This window comes from Hyla sarda, chromosome 1 (assembly GCF_029499605.1).
Source record: "Hyla sarda isolate aHylSar1 chromosome 1, aHylSar1.hap1, whole genome shotgun sequence".
Classification (NCBI taxonomy): Eukaryota; Metazoa; Chordata; class Amphibia; order Anura; family Hylidae; genus Hyla; species Hyla sarda.
In genome coordinates, this window is record NC_079189.1 from 404,289,928 (window position 1) to 404,311,706 (window position 21,779).

The 21,779-nt window shown below is 43.9% G+C and overlaps 2 protein-coding genes across 2 annotated transcripts; both read left to right on the forward strand.

Moving 5' to 3' along the window:
- The first annotated feature begins 3,271 nt into the window (after positions 1–3,271).
- On the forward strand, positions 3,272–4,096 carry LOC130368381 (olfactory receptor 11G2-like). Its single transcript, XM_056571991.1, has one exon. The coding sequence runs from the start codon at positions 3,272–3,274 to the stop codon at positions 4,094–4,096; it is 825 nt and encodes a 274-aa protein (XP_056427966.1).
- An 11,779-nt stretch (positions 4,097–15,875) lies between these two features.
- On the forward strand, positions 15,876–19,625 carry LOC130368428 (olfactory receptor 6X1-like). The gene is made up of 2 exons (XM_056572112.1): positions 15,876–15,959; positions 18,672–19,625. The coding sequence occupies exons 1-2, from the start codon at positions 15,876–15,878 to the stop codon at positions 19,623–19,625; spliced, it is 1,038 nt and encodes a 345-aa protein (XP_056428087.1).
- The last annotated feature ends 2,154 nt before the right edge of the window (positions 19,626–21,779 follow it).

The window sequence follows — 21,779 nt, forward strand, 5'->3', positions numbered from 1 at the left end:
ACCAACAACATATGGCAGTTAAGTGTGAGAGGAGCTATGATTGGATGAGGCTGGACACACCCCCATCAGCACTCCAGGCTGCACTTCCTGTGTTTGGGCTTCGGTCCTCAGTCTGTGTATAAGATGGGGAAAATGTGCTCTCAAGCTTTTTTAAGCACAAGTTAAACATAGAGAACTTAATTTTTTTTAAACTAAGTATATTAGAAATAGGTTTTATTTACCATAAGGAGTGCAATAGCAAACATTTGTTTTAATGAGAGTTACCCTTTAAGTACCAGGACGCAAGGGCGGTGGCAAATGAAAGTGAAAGTAAAGTGATCTTTACTGTGGCAACCACTAGGAAGGCCAAACTGCAACTCCCAGCATGCCCAGACAGCCAAAGGCTGTCTGGGCAAATGCTGAGAGTTGTAGTTTCGCAACATCTGGAGGGTCACAGTTTGGAGACCACTGTTACAGTGGTGCCCAAACGGTAGCCCTCCAGATGATGCCAAACTACAACTCTCAGCATGCCTAGACTGCCCAGGCATGCTGGGAGTTGTAGTTCTGTAACATCTGTCCCTTCAGATTTTGCAATTTTCATGAAATTTTAGAAAATTGCTGCTCTACTTTGAAGCCCTCAAATTTTTTCAAAAAGCAAAAATATGTCCATTTTATGATGCCAACATAAAGTGGACATATTGTATTTGTGAAGAAAAATAACATTTATTGGGAATATCCATTTTCCTTACAAGTAGAGAGCTTCAAAGCTAGAAAAATGCAATATTTTCATGAAATGTTGGGATTTTTCACCAAAAAAGGATGCGAGTAACGCCGAAAATTTACCACCAAAATAAAGTAGAATATGTAACGAAAAAAACTATCTCAGAATCAGAATATTCGGTAAAAGTGTTTTAGAGTTATTAATGCGTAAAGCGACAGTGGTCAGAATTGCGAAAAAGGGCTCAGTCCTTAAGGTGAAAAAGGGCTGCGTCCTTAAGGGGTTAAGCAGAAACTAATAAATCACAAATGTTACTGTATATTTATGCTTAATACAAATAAATCAAGTGGCATGAATTTCCGGCATGATATTATGTATGTTTAACATTTTAATATTTAGGTTGAAATTCTTTTATGCCTAAATCTTTGGCAAATTTGCATATATGCAGTTTAGTTGTTTAAACTTGTTGGTAGTCCATGAGTAAGGTCCCACATTGACCTAAATGCCTTATATAATAGTTCTTGTGTCCATTGATGTACACATATTTAAATATGTTTAATAATACATTTTACTGAAGTTTTCTTCTACTGAATTATTCCTTTTGGAAAATGTGCACATCCCAAAGGTGCTCTATTGGATTGAGATCTGGTGACTGTGGAGGCCATTGGAGTACAGTGAACTCATTGTCATATTCAAGAGACCAGTTTGAGATGATGTGAGCTGTGTGACATGGTGCATTATCCTTCTAAAAGTAGCCATCAGATGAGTACACTGTGGCCATAAAGGGACAGACATGGTCACCAACAATACTCAGGTAGGCTCTTGCATTTTAACAATGCTCAATTGGTAATAAGGGGTTCAAAGTGTCCAAGAAAATGTCCCCCACAGCATTACACAACCACCCCCAGCCTGAACCATTGATACAAGGCAGGATGGAGCCATGTTTTCATGTTGTTATGCAAAATTCTGACCCTGCCATCTGAATGTTGCAGTCAAGACTCATCAGACGAGGCAACGTTCTTCTTGTCTTTCCATTATTAAAAAAAATGCATGCCCCTTGATAAATCTAGCACTTTAGAGGCTGCCCATGTGCCATGTTTAAAAATCTAAAGTTTTGCTGCAATTTACCCAGTTCTGTAATGTAAGTTGTAATAAAAATGACAGAAAGGCCAGGTCCCCTTCTCGCTAAACCACCAACTTGCTTAGTAGTGAGGTCAGCATGAATTGAGGGCCTGCACAAAAAACTTTGACTTTTTAATGCCACAAAACAGGAGTACTCGTTTAATAAATCCCCCCTCAGAATATAATATAAATGAAAATTAATTTCAGATTTTTTTTTTTATCTGAATAGGGTTCAGAAAGTTTTTGCTGTATGCTATAAATATTTATCCCATGGCACATATACAACAAACACTTACATTGATGTGATCTAAGGTGATACAAGGTGCTCAACCCCAAGTGCAGTTGTGCACCTACGTTGGAGTGGAGGACCCGCACCTATGGATCACAATGTGGTTTCACAACTGTGGTTAATGTAAACAATGACATTAGCTAACCCTCAAAACTGATGTAAAATTGAGACATTAGCCAGTATATCCTTATATGAAGGACACACTTGAGCCCGCACACCACGCCAAGGTTTCTCAAATGGTGCGGGTCCTATCAACTAACCTACCTGGCCAAATAAATAAAACCAGGAACCAAATTACGTCAGTTTAGGCCCGACTTGCAGATTGCTCCTCCAGTGTGAATCTAAGCACGCATACAATGGGAGGGAGTAGACAAGCTACAAGCCCCACCCTGGTTGGTTCATTTATAGCAGGCCTCACAGGTGAAACCCTAATGCTACCCAGCAAGATAAAAGGGTGCATTAGTATAAGCCCTAAGCACAGACATAACGGCTTATATTTCCATGAACATGGTTATAGCAGGAAAACTCAACCCCAAGTACAGTTGTGCACCTTTGCTGGGGCGGAGGTCCTGCACTTGTAAACCGTTGCTGAGGGCGATCCCCAGCAAAAATTGCATACAACGGAGGATGCCTGCAAACGGTCACAAGTACCACAATAGCATCCTGACACCAGATAAATGTTTACGTGGATGCGTTAAACATGACTGACTTTAAACAAACACTTACATTGACGTGATCTAAGGTGAAACAAGGTGCTCAACTCCAAGTGCAGTTGTGCACCTACGTTGGAGTGGAGGACCTGCACCTATAGATCACAATGTGGTTTCACAACTGTGGTTAATGTAAACAATGACATAAGCTAACTCTCAAAACTGATGTAAAATTGAGACATTAGCCAGTATATCCTTATATCAAGGACATACCTGAGCCTGCACACCACGCCAAGGTTTCTCAAATGGTGCGGGATATACATATACACACATGCAATTTTTATAATGTCATAGTTATGTCACAATTTTCTTTTCCAGATGGAATTTTTTAACCAAAGTGTCCTTTTGAACTTTATCCTTTTGGGATTTCCAGTCTCAAAAGATATTCAACCATATGTCTTCCTTGCATTTTTGGCAATCTATGTGATGTCCGTAGCTTGCAATCTTTTTATAATGGGAGTTGGCTACTGGGATCAGAAACTCCATAGCCCCATGTACTTTTTCATCTGTATATTCTCTTTTTTGGAGATTTGCTATACAACAGTCACTATGCCCAGGTTGCTTAGGGATTTAGTCTCTGATGACAAAATTATTTCTATACAATTTTGTGTTGTCCAGTTTTATTTCCTTTTTGTGTTTGGATCAACAGAAAATTTCTTACTTTCCACCATGGCATATGACCGATATGTGGCCATTTGCAATCCTTTGAGATACAATAGTATTATGACACATAGATCATGTGTATTATTAATTTTAGGTTCTTGGACAGGGGGTTTCTTGGCCCCATTGATGCCAGTCATATTCCTTTCAATGTCTTTTTTTTGCGGTTCTAGTACCATTGATCATTTCTATTGTGACTTCTCACCACTGCTCCACCACTTTTGTATAGCTGATGGTATCTACATGATTGAAACAGTCTTCTTCCTTTTAGCCTGTATTGTCATAATAGGCAATTTCGTTTTCATCAGCACTTCTTATGGACTGGTAATATTAATTATTTCCAAAATACCTTCTCCAGGAGGAAGAAGAAAAGCTCTCTCTACATGTGGATCCCATCTCACAGTTGTCTGTTTGTTTTATGGATCTATAATTTTTATGTATGTCAGATCTGACCACAGCGTACCGACCCATGTAGACAAGGTGGTGTCGTTGTTCTACAGTGTCATTACTCCAACTTTGAACCCTCTTATCTATGGCCTCAGAAACAAAGAAATAAAGCAAGCCCTAAGAAGAGCTGTAAAAATAATATTTTTAAGAAAACCCACATTTCAGGTTTAACATTTAAATAAAGACTGGAAATAAATAATTTTAATAATGTAAATATCAATTGAATAAGGTTAGTGTTTCCAGTAACTCATGAACTTCTCTCGAAACCAGAGGTCTGTAAAAGGTTCTTCTATGTACTATGTATAAAATGTGTCCTCTAATCTGGTAGAGAAGTTATTAGTCCTTCTATGGCACCTGGTGCACCCCCTAAAGTTATGCTCCTGCTTGCAACAATTCATCATGTGACTTTATGAGCTGGTGGCCTCCAGAACCGCAGACATAAAAAGTAAAAGTAGAACCGCACTGTAAGTTCTTTCTGGGCAGTAGGTATACAATGTATATATACTGTTCAGCATCAGCTGTTCTCCCGGCTCTGTAGCCTTGAGAACAACTGATCCCGACAGTCACTTCAGGACAATCGCAGTGGGTGTCAGGAGGAGTGACATCTGCTGTGATCTGTCCCTTACTGCAGGTACTAATACTCCCAACATGGAGTACACTCTGCTCCATGCTGGGAGCTGTAGTACCTGCATTAATAGACAGATCGCAGCGAGTGTAACTCCTGACACCCGCTGTGATCCTCCAGTATAATGTATAGATACGGGCGGCCACTCTTCTATGGTCCCCTGTACTGACGTATATATACACATGTTCCTATTTCCCACAGAGAGTTGTAATTGGCTGGAACCATCTGGCCAATCACAGCTCTGCGGGAAATATGAATAGTTGTATATATACGGCAGTGCAGGGGACCATAGAAGAGCTGCTGCATCTATACATTATACAGGAGTATCGCAACGGACCCCGGCGATCTTTCAATTAGTACAGGTAACTACTACTCTCATCATGGAACAGTGTGTTCCATGCTTGGAGTAGTAGTACTACCTAAAAAATGTAAAAAAAAATTAAATAAAAAGTAAAAAAAACACACACACTACATTTTATTATTGTCGGCTACATTTTTAGTGTCCTACCAGCCCACATAAATTGATCCCTGTTTAAAAATTATTTAAAATTTTGTTATAAAAAATATACATTTTGTTAAATAAAAATTTTTCCATCTCTACTGTATCTTTTTTATTATAATTTTTTAATGGTACCCTACTAAATTTTAATAAAAAAGGTAACTCCATCACTTTTTTGGATCGCTAAAGTCCAAAAGACAATAAAAACTGCCTGAAAAAACGCCAAAGTTAAAACCCACATGGTGTTTTTCTTGGCATTTTTTCACTCCCATAGACTTCTATGGGAGAAAAACGCCAAGATTGTACCGAAAAAACGCCAAAGTCTCGACAAGAGGTTGTTTTTTAAAAACTGCTAAGGAGCCCAAAAACACCAAAAGGATGAAAAAAAAAAAAAAAAACGCCAAACTGAAAAACGGCAAGTGGATTTGGCATTTTGCAGTTTATTATTGACTTGCAGCTAACATCTGGCCACAGCGTTTTTTCACAAAAGAAACGCCATGTGGCAGAATGGGCGTTTTTATTGGCGTTTTTGTAAAAAAAAAGTGGAAACCTAGCCTAATGTTCACCTTTCATTTACATAGTTTATAATGTTCAACGTAAACCCTATTGTGTTGATCCAGAAGAAGTTAAACCCCCCTATGAGGCAGATACCAATTGCCCCATAACAGAGGAAAAATTTCTTCCCAACTCCAATCAAGCAGACCACGGACCCTGGACCAAATCTGCCCCCCCCCTTCCTCTCCACTATGCCATGTCTATAATAAGTACCTCCAGTAGATCAGCTGATTGAACGGGCATCCGTGCTTGTGCATAATTTCATCACTTACCAGATACAGCTACTGATACTTGATAGCAGCCGTACCTGGTATTGTCACTGAATTGACTCAACTGACTTGCAATGTTAGATATAGCTGCTACTGAATTTTTTAGACCATATAAGGGAATACAGGACAGTGAGAGACAGAATACACAATGGCATCCAGTGACTGACTGGTGAGGTCCTCTTCTCTGATTGGAGTTGTTTACTTTCTTTCTCCATCCAGCTCAGACCATCATGAAGACTTATTTCAGCCACAACTGTTGTCTGCCCATAGCCATCTTGCCGCTACCACCAACGCTCCTTTAATTGCACTCTGCAAAGTAATGGTGTCCCACACAATCCCCACAAAGTAATAGCCCCCCCCCCCCACAGTAATAATCCCCCACTAGTGACTGCTGCCTCTCACAAATTAATAACGTCCCAATGCCTTTTGGTGCTCTGTAAAGATAATACTGCCCCCTCCCTTCTCCTCCCTTTTCTCTTTGTGCTCATCTTACAGTTCTAATGACTATTGTGCCACCTACAAGATAATGTTGCCCCCCTTTTTGCCCCCCACAAGGTTATATTGCCCTCTCTGTCCCCTGTAATGTTCATCATGCCCTTGTTCCCCCTTTAGTGTAAAGTGTGTCTCTATTCCCACTGTAATGTTAATCATGCCTCTTTGTTTCCCCTCTTTTTTTCTTTACTGTGCTACACTGTTAGCACTTTGACACTGTGCTATGCACAGCAGCGTGAGTATAGCGTAGATCTTTCTTATACAAACAAGCATCACAGCATCACAGTGCTTACAGGGGGCAATGACAATGTAGCCACCAGAGCCGGATTATCATGTGGGCACTGGGGGCTGCCCAAAACACCCATATGATAATCTGCCTCTGTCAACAATATATTATTATAAATATAAAAAATATTTCCATCATGTTTGTAGGCATTCTCATGGGTCTAGTTTACAGTTAAGTGAAACTCCTTGGAGGTTTTGATGGAAATATATACTGGAATACTGGAATAATTTATCTTAGAGTCTTAATGTATATATACCAACTGGTATAGTACAACTCTAGCAGGTAAGTTGCAAAACATTTTGCACCACATTTAAGATTGTTAACATAAGAGTCCTTTGGAGAATAGCCACAGATTTATTCTGACATGACATAATACTTACTGTCACGATGCCGGCTGGCAGGAGGTGGATCCTCTGTGCCAGAGAGGGATGGCGAGGACCGTGCTAGTGGACCGGTTCTAAGACACTACTGGTTTTCACCAGAGCCCGCCGCAAAGCGGGATGGTCTTGCTGCGGCGGTAGTGACCAGGTCGTATCCACTAGCAACGGCACCTCTCTGGCTGCTGAAGATAGGCGAGGTACAAGGGAGTAGGCAGAAGCAAAGTCGGACGTAGCAGAAGGTCGGGGGCAGGCGGCAAGGTTCGTAGTCAGGGGAGATAGCAGTAGTTCTGGTACACAGGGTATAAACACACAAAACGCTTTCACTAGGCACAAGGGCAACAAGATCCGGCCAGGGAGTGCAAGGGAGGAGACTAGATATAGCCAGGGAACAGGTGGGAAGCAATTAAGCTAATTGGGCCAGGCACCAATCATTGGTGCACTGGCCCTTTAAGTCTCAGGGAGCTGGCGCGCGCGCGCCCTAGAGAGCGGAGCCGCGCGCGCCAGCACATGACCGCAGGAGACGGGAACGGGTAAGTGACCTGGGATGCGATTCGCGAGCGGGCGCGTCCCGCTGTGCGAATCGCATCCCCAACGGGCATGGCAGAGCAGCGCTCCCGGTCAGCGCTGACCGGGGAGCTGCAGGGAGAAAGACGCCGTGAGCGCTCCGGGGAGGAGCGGGGACCCGGAGCGCTAGGCGTAACAGTACCCCCCCCCTTAGGTCTCCCCTTCTCTTTATCGGGTAACTGCCTCCCCTGGGATGAGGACACCGGAAAAGGATGGAGGGATTCCTCAACGGCAGGCAGAACCGCAGGAGTAGGAATGGGGAGAGAGGGCAGAGGGCGAGACCTGGCACGGGGCAGTGTGACACCAGGACGAGGGCCATGAGGGGACACAGAAGCTTGCCTGATGGAACTGGGAGGGGGGGAGGGGCATTTCCTGTGGCAGGCAGAGTCCTTAATGACCTTAGGGGGACCGGATACTGAGGGAACCACAGAGTCACGGCAAGGGTTACTGGGAACCGGTCTTAGACAGTCCTTGGAACAAGAGGGCCCCCAACTCTTGATCTCCCCAGTGGACCAATCCAGGGTTGGGGAATGAAGTTGAAGCCAGGAAAGTCCAAGGAGAATTTCCGAGGTGCAATTGGGGAGGACCAAAAGTTCAATCCTCTCGTGATGAGATCCGATGCTCATTAGAAGGGGCTCCGTGCGGAAGCGTATGGTACAATCCAACCTGGCTCCGTTGACCGCGGAAACGTGGAGTGGCTTGACAAGACGGGTCACCGGAATGCGGAATTTATTCACTAAGGATTCCCGAATAAAATTCCCAGAAGCTCCAGAGTCCAGGCAGGCCACGGCTGAGAGGGGAGAGCTGGCTGAAGTGGAAATCCGAACAGGTACCGTGAGACGTGGAGAAGCCGACTTGGCATCAAGAGACGCCACACCCACGAGAGCTGGGTGCGAGCGTGCGTTTCCCAGACGTGGAGGACGGATTGGGCAATCCACCAAAAAATGTTCAGTACTGGCACAGTATAGACAAAGATTCTCTTCCTTACGGCGATTCCTCTCTTCCAGGGTCAGGCGAGACCGATCCACTTGCATGGCCTCCTCGGCGGGAGGCCTAGGCGCAGATTGCAGTGGAGACTGTGGGAGAGGTGTCCAGAGATCTAAGTCTTTTTCCTGGCGGAGCTCTTGATGCCTCTCAGAAAAACGCATGTCAATGCGAGTGGCTAGATGAATGAGTTCATGCAGGTTAGCAGGAGTCTCTCGTGCGGCCAGAACATCTTTAATGTTGCTGGATAGGCCTTTTTTAAAGGTCGCGCAGAGAGCCTCATTATTCCAGGACAGTTCAGAAGCAAGAGTACGGAATTGTATGGCGTACTCGCCAACGGAAGAATTACCCTGGACCAGGTTCAGCAGGGCAGTCTCAGCAGAAGAGGCTCGGGCAGGTTCCTCAAAGACGCTTCGAATTTCCGAGAAGAAGGAGTGTACAGAGGCAGTGACGGGGTCATCGCGGTCCCAGAGCGGTGTGGCCCATGACAGAGCTTTTCCAGACAGAAGGCTGACTACGAAAGCCACCTTAGACCTTTCAGTAGGAAACTGATCCGACATCATCTCCAAGTGCAAGGAACATTGCGAAAGAAAGCCACGGCAAAACTTAGAGTCCCCATTAAATTTGTCCGGCAAGGACAGGCGGAGGCTAGGAGTGGCCACTCGCTGCGGAAGGGGTGCAGGAGGTGGCGGAGGAGATGATTGCTGCTGCAGATGCGACTGAAGTTGGTGCACAATGGTGGACATTTCCGACAGCCGGTGGGATAGATGGGCGATCTGTCGGGATTGCTGGGCGACCACCGTGGTGAGATCAGAGATGGACTGCTGGGGAACCTCAGCGGGATCCATGGCCGGATCTACTGTCACGATGCCGGCTGGCAGGAGGTGGATCCTCTGTGCCAGAGAGGGATGGCGAGGACCGTGCTAGTGGACCGGTTCTAAGACACTACTGGTTTTCACCAGAGCCCGCCGCAAAGCGGGATGGTCTTGCTGCGGCGGTAGTGACCAGGTCGTATCCACTAGCAACGGCACCTCTCTGGCTGCTGAAGATAGGCGAGGTACAAGGGAGTAGGCAGAAGCAAAGTCGGACGTAGCAGAAGGTCGGGGGCAGGCGGCAAGGTTCGTAGTCAGGGGAGATAGCAGTAGTTCTGGTACACAGGGTATAAACACACAAAACGCTTTCACTAGGCACAAGGGCAACAAGATCCGGCCAGGGAGTGCAAGGGAGGAGACTAGATATAGCCAGGGAACAGGTGGGAAGCAATTAAGCTAATTGGGCCAGGCACCAATCATTGGTGCACTGGCCCTTTAAGTCTCAGGGAGCTGGCGCGCGCGCGCCCTAGAGAGCGGAGCCGCGCGCGCCAGCACATGACCGCAGGAGACGGGAACGGGTAAGTGACCTGGGATGCGATTCGCGAGCGGGCGCGTCCCGCTGTGCGAATCGCATCCCCAACGGGCATGGCAGAGCAGCGCTCCCGGTCAGCGCTGACCGGGGAGCTGCAGGGAGAAAGACGCCGTGAGCGCTCCGGGGAGGAGCGGGGACCCGGAGCGCTAGGCGTAACACTTACATAAATAATCATACATTAAGAAAAAGCACTAAGAATACAGCAGATACATGGATTGGACAGTTGGAAACAGATTGCTATTAAATGGGACATGTACAGTCGCTATCCAATATACAGACCTTGGCCTGGTAGGAAGGGAAGAGGCTGCAGGACTTGCACAAGTAATCAGAGCTCAGACTCCTACCAATAGGATGGTGATGGCCTATCCTAAACATAGGCCAGGTATACATAAAGTCCTGGAAAATCTTTTAAATGACGCTACCTAAGTATTTTTTTTCAATCCTTTTGCTTCTAGATGTACTCATGCATCACTTACAATGCTGCTCAGGCTGAAAGGCTTTTGGACCCTTTTATATACAAGAAATGACGTATGACTGCAGTTCTATATAATATAATATTTTACAGTATTGTACACAGAACAAATTCCTTACCTGGAGTTGCATTCCAAGTTATGCTGTGCTTCAGATTTTGTATGCACACAGATTTTGTAAATTGAAATTTACAGTATGCAGTAGATCTACACCAGTTGTATATTTTACCTTGGTTGGATTTATATAAAATGTAATACAAGCTTATGGAGGGTGATTAATCATTGCATTAAGAGCTTTTATTTATTTTTTGCTTACTCTGGGTGCAAATGTCGCACGTGCGCCTTTATTTGGACTTTTTTGGGTACGCATAAAGTAGCAAACAGCCTTACCTGAGCAACATTCAGTTTTCACTTTGCAGTGGTTGTGAATTTATGAAGTGTGAATGGCACATGTAGGCATAAAAAGAAAGTGTGTTAAGTCCTTCAGTATACATTTATAACTAGGGATGAGCGAATCTAATCTGACAAATCCAAATTTGTTACGAATTTCAGGAATTATTCAATTACGCGAATCGCTTAATTAAACTCCATTTAGTGCAGTCCAAGCTCCAGGGCATCTAAAATGGTGGATCCACATGTGAGGACATGGGGCAAGGAATCCTGGTAAGGTGGGAACAAAGGTAGGCGGGATGACCCGGAATCACATGCAGCATGCAGCCTATCAGCAGCCAGTCACCCCTGTAATGTCACAGCCCTATATAATCGGCAGCCATCTGCGGCCAGTTACTTCAACCTTTTATTGCAGAGAGATAGAGAGGGACAGACAGCGCTGTATGTTCCACAGAAAATTATTTTTCCAGCAGCGATTCACTTCCCAGTCACATCAGCGTTCTGTTGCACAGAGAGAGGGACAGAGAGCAGTTTGTGTTCCACAGAAAAGCATTTTTACAGCAGCGATTCACCTCCCAGTCACTACAGCGTTCAATTACAGAGAGGGTGAGAGAGCAGTATGTTGCACAGCAGCGATTCACCTCAAGCCCAAATCCTGCCTATAAGCACTGATAGGGAAGGGAGTGAGATTGAGAGAGAGAGAGAGAGAGAGAGAGAGAGCATTTTTGGGTGTAGTACACAGTGACTACTGTTGTTTACTGCTGGTGTTGCACACAAATACTTTTTTAAGCATACTGGAGCGCACTGTCCTCCCCTTATAAGTTCATACCACATACGTACATCTAAGTGGTGTACTATTTTGTTCCTGTTAAAGTCTTAAGGGCCTAGATACTGTGGAAGGCCAGCCAAAAGTACACACCGGCTGGTGTTATACACAAATACTGTTTTAAGCGTACTGGAGCGCATTGTCCTCCTCTCATAAGTGCATACCACATATGTACATCTAAGTGGTATACTATTTTATTCCTGTTAAAGTCTTAAGAGCCTATATACTTTGAAAGGCCAGCCAAAAGTACACACAGGCCGGTGTTGTACACAAATACTGTTTTAAGCATAGTGGAGCGTATTGTACTCCCCTCATATACGCATTAAGTATGTCAGGCAGAGAGATGCCATGACGTGCACAGAGGAGTGGCAAAGGCCTAAATTCATCAGGCAGAGGTCGCAGCAGACTAGGGGCGAGTGGCAGCGTGTCTTGACCAGCAACCCATCTGCCCTCATCGATTGGTTAACATGGTCATCCACTTTATCACAAGGGACATCTGAAACCCCCAGTCAACAGTCGGTGGGTTTCTCAGACACAACCCATGGCCTGGGTGCAGTTCCTGTCCTCCCATTGCCTCTGTCCTATGCTTTTCCCTCCCCCACAGAAGTATCTTATGGTGTGGGTTCAGCTCCACTATTTAGTGAGGACGATATACTAGAGGAAAGTCAGCAGCTACTGCCCAGCCAAGAAGTGGAGGAGACATCTGTCGCTTCCTCCGCTAGGCGGGCAAGTAGTGATGAGGAGAGTGGCGTGGGAGGTGGCGTTTCGAGCATTCAGGCTCCGGAAGCAGACACTGTTGAGGAACCTGAGGAGGACATCAGTGATGTGCAGACACAACTTGATGATGATGAAGCCAATCACACTTGGGAGCAGGGTGCAGAAGGGGCTTCATTATCATCAGGAGAAGAGGGTTTCAGGTTGCCCGTGAGGCAGCAGCTGAGCCTGCAAGGCGGTAGCATGGTTGGCAGTCAGCATGGTGGCAGAAGGGGAAAATCTGGAGCCAAACGTGCCCTGGGTAGACCACCTGCTTCGCGGCAGCCTACCTTCCCGGGAGGTAGTGAAACTGGGGTTCCTGGAGTCGAAGACAGTAGCAGTCAATAAGTACGGATTGTTGGTGGGAAAATCAGCTACTCGTGGTGCAGCAGTTTTTCATCAAGCATCCGGAGGAGGTTAACATGGCCACATGCAAGATTTGTCGGCAGAAGGTGAAGCGTGGCCAGGGTCCCAATGTTGGCACCACGGCCCTGCATCAACAGATGTAGTGTCACCATAAAGAGGCCTGGGAGAACTGTGGCTCCCATGTGGTGGTCCAGCCTGCGCTTCCTGTTTCAGCCAGCCAAGGCTCCATCACCTCAGCTGAAGGGAGCTGTGTGTTATATCCATCTTCTGTCTCTACAGATGCTCCTGCTCCTCCTACTTCAAGTCAGTCATTCCACCAGCAATCCATCGGCGAAGCCATTTCCAAGAGACAACATGAATGTGCTCCTGTCCAAGTTGCTTGTGCTGCAGTCCCTCCCTTTTCAAATGGTGGACTCTACACCTTTTAGAGAACTGATGGCTTGTGCCGTGGCAAGGTGGAGAGGTCCAAGCCGTCATTTCTTTGCGAAGAAGGCAGTACCAGCCCTGCACAATTTTGTGGAACAGAAGGTGGGCCAGTCCTTGAGCCTGTCTGTGTGTACCAAAGTGCACAGCGCAGCACCGACGTATGGAGCTGTAACTACTGTCAGGGATGATACATGTCCTTTACGGCCCACTGGGTGAATGTGGTTCCTGCACAGTCACAACAGCAACATGGACAGGTCACACCGCTTCAGCCTCCATGCTATCAGGCCGTTGGTCCTGTGACAGTGCGCGACTCCCCCTCCTCATCCTCCACCGTGTCCTGAGCCTCCACTGCACAGACAAGTCTCAGTGCCCCACCAGCATACCATGTGTGCAGGGCATGGCGGTGTCACGCTGTTCTTCAAATGATTTGCCTTGGCGAACGGAGTCACACAGTGGAGGAACTGCTAAAAGTCATTCATGAAGAAATCAAATCATGGCTTACTCCACGAAAACTGGAAATGGGAACCATGGTGACCGACCACAGGAAGAGCATCTTGTCTGCGCTGCGCCAAAGAAGCCTCAGACATGTGCCCTGCATGGCACACGTGTTCAATCTGGTTGTCAAGAGGTTCCTGAAGTGTTCCCCCCATCTGCAAGACATCCTAACAAAGGGAAGGAAACTTTGCATACACTTCAGTCACTCATACACCGCAAAGCACATCCTCCTTGAGCTGCAGCATCAGAACGGCATGCCCCAACATAGTCTGATTTGCGACGTTTCCACACGTTGGAATTCCACCCTCCATATGTTGGACCAACTATACGAACAGAGAAAAGCCATCACCGATTTCTTGATGATCCAAGTGGATAGGGGGACTCCCCTGTTTAACTTCAATATCAACCAGTGGCAGCTCATACTTGACACCTGCCGTTTGCTCAGGCCCTTTGTTAGACAGTTGCCAGGATTACGGGATGAACAACGTCATTCCACTGCTTCATCTACTACAACACGTGTTGCAAACGATGGCTGGTCAGGGCACTGGAGACATGGTGCTTACATCTCACGGCCACATGAGCCCTGTGGGGGCTGAACTGGAGCAGAAGGGGGAGGCGCACAGTGGAGCACAGTTTAGGTTTCACGAGATGGGCCGTTTTTCTAGTCATGTGACAGGAGAGGAGGAGCAGCTAGAGGAGCTAGAGGGTTATGAGGAAGGCGAGACAGAGGACCCAGACACACCGAGGCAGCATACAGTGGAGATGGAGGCAGGGAGTCCCTCCTAAAAACCCTGGGAAATGGCAGTGTTTGTAGGTGGAAATAGGGAGAGGTTCCTGTGTGGGACTGCCCTTTTTAGGGCAAGTAACACTTGCCAAGAAGGGAATTAATAATGTGAGAGTAGGGCCTTACAGGGGAAGTTTTTACCCCCACCGGATACAATGGACCATACGTTGTTCCCTTCCACCTTTTAGAGGTTTTTGCATCACATCAATACTTGGTGGTGTAGGTGTCACATGGTGTTTTTTGAACACCTTTCCTTTTGTTTGATTTTAAAAAATAATTTTGGGTCCATATATTTTATCCTAAGCATATTAATAAAAGTTACGTTTTTCGTAATGCATATCCTCAATACTTACTTGTGCACACTAACACTTTTACCAAAGAGACCGTTTTCTTCTGATTACCTGCCTCAGCTACTATTCTGATCCTGCCTCTGTCATTGTGCCACTCTGCAACAGTGATTCTAATAGTGATGCCTCTGATCTGCATGTCATACTGAATAACTGTATTATTTTACTAACCCAGCACACACGCTATGCGTGTTACAGCAATGCAAAGTGTTCTACACCACTATTGAGGCTCTCTGTAGGCCAGAATAATGACTTGTTACCCAGGAATAGAAGCTTGAAATTCTTGGTCACTTTGCCATAGCAACGAATCAGCTTGCTTCTTAAATTTTTAACAAGGCCTCTGCAGAATGAAAAAAACTATCTGATTGGTTATTATGGGCAACTGGGCAACTTTTCCTTTACTCAGGTTTTGATAACCCCCCCCCCCCACCCTCCCATAGTAGATGACTTGCTTCTAGTGAAATGGGGTAAAGCTATTGGGTGCTATGTAGAGGAGAAATCCTGGGTACATTCAATGTAAGACTGCCTGCCTTCACCAGGAGGTTTCTCTCTGTGCCTGAAGGGTAAATCCAGGCTTATCCTGATTGGGTCTATTTTATAGAAAAAATATATATATACCATGTAGAGTGTTTACAGAGTATAATTTCTCTATTTGCAGAGGGTACTTGGCTCGGTAGTAATTAATACAGAGGATGATAATGCAATAGAGGGTTTTAGAGATGTTAGAGGAAAAATGAAATAGTAAAACACTGTGTAAAACTGTCGCTAAAAAGGATTGGTGGACAGTAAACTCAATTTTAGTGGCAAGTGCCAGGCAATGAAGGAAAATAATGGGATACATCTGCAGTGTCCTAGTGTCCTAATGCCTCCCAGCTACTGAAGTGGATAGTTGTCGAGTGGCTGATGGGTTCTTTTTCTGACATGTATAACCTTCTGTTTTCTGTGTCACATTTCTACCTCTGCTTACACTGAGGTATTATGGATGTGCACAGGTTAACGCTTTACCACCACTACTGGTAAGCTATATTGGTAAGGATGCATGGAACATCTCAGCTAGAAATAGAAATATCTAATGAAGGAGTCTCCCAGTCGAGCCCTGTCTGCCCAGTGTTAGGTCAGGTTAGGAGAAGGAGGTTTTAGGGCTTGTCAGAATTCTGTTTTCAAGTTACTACAAGAAAGTAACCAAACCCTGGCTTTGCAAAATATAAAAAATAAAAATTGCATCCTAATTGCTAAAGTCTGAACTGAGTCAGATTTGGGGTGGATCGTGGGGATCACAACACCATGTGGCACTCAGGAGGTTATACCCAACACTCCAGTCCACACTAAGAGGCATCATCTCTAAAATCCTTACGGGCTCACAGCGGGACAAACACGGTTTGCAAAGGACAAAGCCACCTGTAACATCTCTATAGAGTTTGCCGAGGGACTATTACCCTCAGCTGCCCTGGACTGCTCCACCCATCATCCTTGTGGGCACCACATATCAAAACTGACATCGATGCTCATGAGAAGAACATAGTTTTGAGTCAAACAAGTTATATAATATTGTGTACAAATTTGGACATGGCTGAACTGAAGAGGATACAGAAGTGATATCAGGATCAGTAAGAGAATAGGTGGATTTGTGATGGCTGTTATGGTAATACCCGTGTACCCCATCAGGCCCTTCGTCCGTCTGTGAGCTTCACATTCATACAAGGAAAGACACACAACTTCTACTCCATTGTAGTAGCTCCAGCTTTTTCTTGACTGCTGCCCATGCCTTTTATTTATGTCCGCAGTAGTATATCAACCAATGGGATGATGGTACATGACATGATGTGTTTCCATTTACAATACAGCAGAGTAAGCAGTTTAGACAAAACAAGGACAGACAAATATGTTTAGCATCTTATCTTCTGGGAAGTGCAAACACAGCTTATTGGGTAATGTCTCAATGCAACAGCTATGCAACAGACAACTCTGGAACTTAGAAGACTATTCCTGGAGAGATAATGTATCAGCTCTTCATCTCTAGAGTCTCTAGGTAGTATTACAGAAAGCCCATGGTGTATTTCTTTAGTGAATTATGTTTAACTCTGAATATACAAAATTACCATGTCATGGCCCAACACAGTTATACAATCTGCTATGCTAAATTTGTTTGGGGGTGGTGGCAGTATTATAAGGTTTGCTGGAGAGTTAAATATGTGTTAAAAGTGTTGAAGGCCTATATGGCTATGTTTCTTACATTGCCGATATATATTCTTGTAGTTCTATGGAGAAACATGCATACAGTGAGGATTTAAGTTTTGCTACATTGTCTTGCATTGCATTTGCAGGAAATGTGAAGAGAGCAGAATCTGGTCACATGCTCAGCTCTGAGCCCATAACTGCAAGAGTTGTTCCAACTCCACCTCCATAGCCTGGGATTATAAGGGGAACTTCTTTCTCTAGATAGTGAAATCTAGTCTGGCCTTTGGTCAGAAAGCACATGCTGCTCTGTAGCGCCTGTCACATTCCTAATGAAATTACACTGCAATAGTGAGTCTAAGGTGTAGTTAAAAGTCAGGCACACCTCAAACAAATAGGCCACCATTCCTTAGTCCTGTCTACAAGCAAAATCCTCAGTTGCCTCGCATAGCCAGCCCACTGCAAGGATATAAAATAATTCTAAGGAAATGCAGAAATAAACAGGGGTAGCATTGAAGAGGAGAGATATACAAGGGCTTCATTGCAGGTACACTGGATGTCGTTTGGCCTCCGGTCCTAGTCAAGTTATACACTTTTAAGAAGTAAGTTTACCATGGTTTACCCCTTGAGAAAATCCTTGTCCAGTTAGCACAATAAATTAGGAAACAAGTTCCATCTTCTTTTTTTCAACTCTATCAACTGTGTACCTATGGTTTACAATATTCTAAGGCTTCATGAACATGGCATCAATGCATTGTAGTGCATCGATTGGACAATGTGTGTATGGTAACAGTCTGCGATGCAGAACATGAAATCTGTGGCGAATGTATTTTTTCTGGGGATTGGTTTCAGATAAATGTAGAGCAGAAAGACTCTACCACATTTATAACCATCACAACATGTATATGCATGGATTCCACTCATGTATTTTTTTTTTTTTTTACATTAGTGGTACTCCGGTGGAAAACTTTTTTTTAAAATCAACTGGTGCCAGAAAGTTAAACAGATTTGTAAATTACTTCTATTCAAAAATCTTAATCCTTCCAAGACTTATTAGCTGCCTAATATTACAGAGGAAATTCTTTTATTTTTGGAACACAGAGCTCTCTGCTGAATCACGAGCACAGTGCTCTCTGCTGACATCTCTGTGTCCATGTTTGCTATGGGAATTTTCTCCTACTCTTCACAGTTCTTAAAATGGACAGAGATGCCAGCAGAGAGCACTGTGCCTGTGATGTCAGCAGAGAGCTCTGTGTTCCAAAAAGAAAATAATTTCCTCTGTAGTATTCAGCAGCTAATAAGTACTGGAAGGATTAAGATTTTTCAATAGAAGTAATTTGCATATCTGTTTAACTTTCTGGAACCAGTTGATTTAAAAAAAAAGTTTTATACCGGAGTACCCCTTTAATGATAATTTTTTTTTAAATCTTTAAGAAATCTTATCCTATCAAAAAGCAAAGAAGCAAAACTAAATATTCCACAAAGTAATATGGCAAAGACCCTCACAGACACAAATGGTTTTTGTCTTGCATTCTCTATAGCTAGTCTAATTTTGTGTAGTTAACTCAAGATTAATATCACCGGTAATTTATCTATGATATAGAAATGAGATTATGTCCCACTTTACTAATAATATTTGACATATCTTTGCAATAGGTCTCTAATCATGAGAATATGGAACTGCAGAATTCCTCAGAAGTTACAGACTTCATTTTACTTGGTTTCCATATGTCTTTTGGTTTGAAGAAACTCATGTTCATCCTTATATTGGGGTCATACCTAATAACCCTGATTGCAAACATACTCATCATCACTTTAGTCCAGACAAATTCCCAGCTTCAATTGCCCATGTATTACTTTCTAAGTCATTTCTCAGCCTTGGAAATAGGTTATACCACTGTTGTTATCCCCAAGATGTTGGCTGGGCTCATGGCTGAGAGTATAACCATATCAAGATATGGATGCATGACACAGTTTTACTTTGTGTTTTTCTCTGGTTCTATTGAAAATGTGCTGTTGGTTGTAATGGGTTATGACCGTTACCTGGCTATCTGTAACCCTTTGCATTATTCATCAATAATGACCCAATCTTTGTGTTACCAATTGGCCTTCGCGTCCTGGATGAGTGGATGCCTCATTCCAGTAATGCCAACAATCTGGATTTCAAAGTTAGATTTTTGCCATAACACAAGGATTGACCATTTTTTTTGCGATTTTGGTCCTCTAGTAAAATTGTCATGTTCTGATACTTCAATGGCCATTTGGACTTTTTTTGGCCAATCTTGTGTTTTAATCCCTAACTGTTGTCTTGTAATCATTGTATCCTATACTTTTATTATTTCTGCTATTATGAAGATTCCATCCACTACTGGTCGACAGAAAGCTTTTTCTACCTGTGTATCTCATTTTACTGTAGTTAGTATTTTCTATGCTACCATTATTTTCATGTATGTGAGACCATCAGCTGGGAATACATTATATGTGGATAAAGTAATATCAGTGTTCTACTCAGTGGTCACCCCATTGCTAAATCCTATTATTTATAGTCTAAGAAATGCTAGCATAAAAAAGGCTGTGCAGAAGATAATAAACAGGTTACTGGAATATTAATAGTATTTTAGGAGACATTTTAAATATCTATTTAAAAAGAGATTTTATATGCTCCATAAGGATCTTACCAAAAACAATACTTGTCACTATACTGCTAAGGGATGTGTCTGATCGCTGAAGGCTTCACTGCTGGGACTCCCACTGATCACAAGAACAGGGCACACATATCGCCTTCAGGGTGCCTAGGGTATAGGTGTTGTTTTTGATAAAACACCTGTAAGACAATCTAAGCTTCACAGACATTTGATTATATAGTTTGGGAGTATGGCTAGTATGACATAGTTTAGCACCACAGAAGAAATATCCTACAGAGGGACCCGAAAGGAAAGTACTTGTCATTTGATCATCAGCACTTAGACTAGGATACAAATTCACATTCATGGCAATAAGATTGACAGCACTCAAGTTTAAAAAAATATATATATTTTATTATTGTGACATCAATAAAAAATGTACAAAATAATGCACCAACATAGAAATGCCAGGCTTCATATATGGTACCCTTTGGATCCTGATTAGAGATGAGTGAACTTTTCAAACGTTTGATTCTCTGGAACATGCTGAACTTTCGCAAAATGTTTGGTTCTGGTTGAACTAGTTCATTGCGAACCGCCAATAAAAGAATCCCCTTAAACACTGCCTTAGATAACTAAAGCTCTGTATACCACAGCTTGGAATGTATTCAAGTAATTTAATTAAAGTAGTTTTAAAGCTCAGTTATGGTGATATACGGTAACCCAAGGCAACTAACAGCTTGTTTTATGCGCTCACAAATTTTATAGGCTTATTAACAATAAAATAAAACTCCATAAAGTATCCCTGGTTGTTGGCAGATGCCTGCTGATGTTAAAATGCACACGGAGGTATTGGAGGATGCAGTGGCTGTTTCCAAGCATTACAAAAATTATCTCTTTTTGGAAGTAGCAACAGGTTTTGAGTCTGGCAAATAAAAAAGAAAGCATGGATTTTTCCAAGCGTTCCAAATGTTATCCCTTTTTGAGAGTAGCAGCAGGTTTTGAGTTAGCTATGATCTACCTTGTGGGGGGACTGTAAGATGTCAGTAGACGAGGTCCTGGATCAGGAGGAGGATAGGTGTCTGAAATTGAAATGGAAGGGAACAACCATGGAGGTGTCGCTAGTGCCTAGAGCATAATACTGCAAGGTGTCTGAAGTTGAACCCGGAAGGGCACAGCCATGGAGGTGTCACTAGTGCCTAGAGCATAATACTGCAAGGTGTCTGAAGTTGAACCGGAAGGGCACAACTGTGGAGTTGTCACTAGTGCCTAGAGCATATTACTGCAGATGTTGATTCTTTGGGCCATAACACACATGTATTGGCCCTGGCCATAGCTGCTACTCCAAGTATCTACCAATCATGTGCTGTGTTGCACACTGATAACTGCATGTAGTGGCCCAACCTCTCCTCCACATGATTGTGCTAAGTAGTTGTCATTGCTTTTTAAAGAAGCAATAGCAACTGAGTGTGTGTCACCTGGGCAGGGCTCTCCCCATTAGTTGCCTAAAGGTGGTGAATTTAACCAGATGGTATGGCAGCCACTGCAAAACCGACAATTTGGCACAATAACTGGTTGACTGGATACATACTGTTGTTTGCAGGATATAACCTCCTTTATGGATAACAAACGTGATGGAGGAAGAGGAACACTAGTTATCAGTGATGATAACATAGATTACGCTACCTTTGATTGAGACTTGTCTATTAGACAAATGACAAGGATTGGGAGCTGCAAAAGCAGAAGAAGCAAGGTATTGTTCACATTGTGGGGCATTTTTATTGTCCCATGAGGCCTTGTGATGCCGCTCCATGTGGCAACTTAGAACTATAATTCCTAATCTTTTCACTTGGCCACACCGTGCTTTCTGCTTGCATATCTGGCATTATGACAGTTTTTCTTCTTCTGGAATGTAAAAAAAAATTGTTACATGAACAGAGTACCATAAACTGCTGGTACACCACCACCCAATCGTGCCACTCCTCTAGAAGGCCTTTATCTGGCCATCACCTGCTCCTAAGCTGAACATACCAGCAGGCCTATCTCTGGGATGTTTTGCAGATGTTCTGGCTCTACCTCAGCTTGGCTCTTGATTGCTGAGAGTGTCACCACTACCATGCTACTCTAACACTGTCACCTC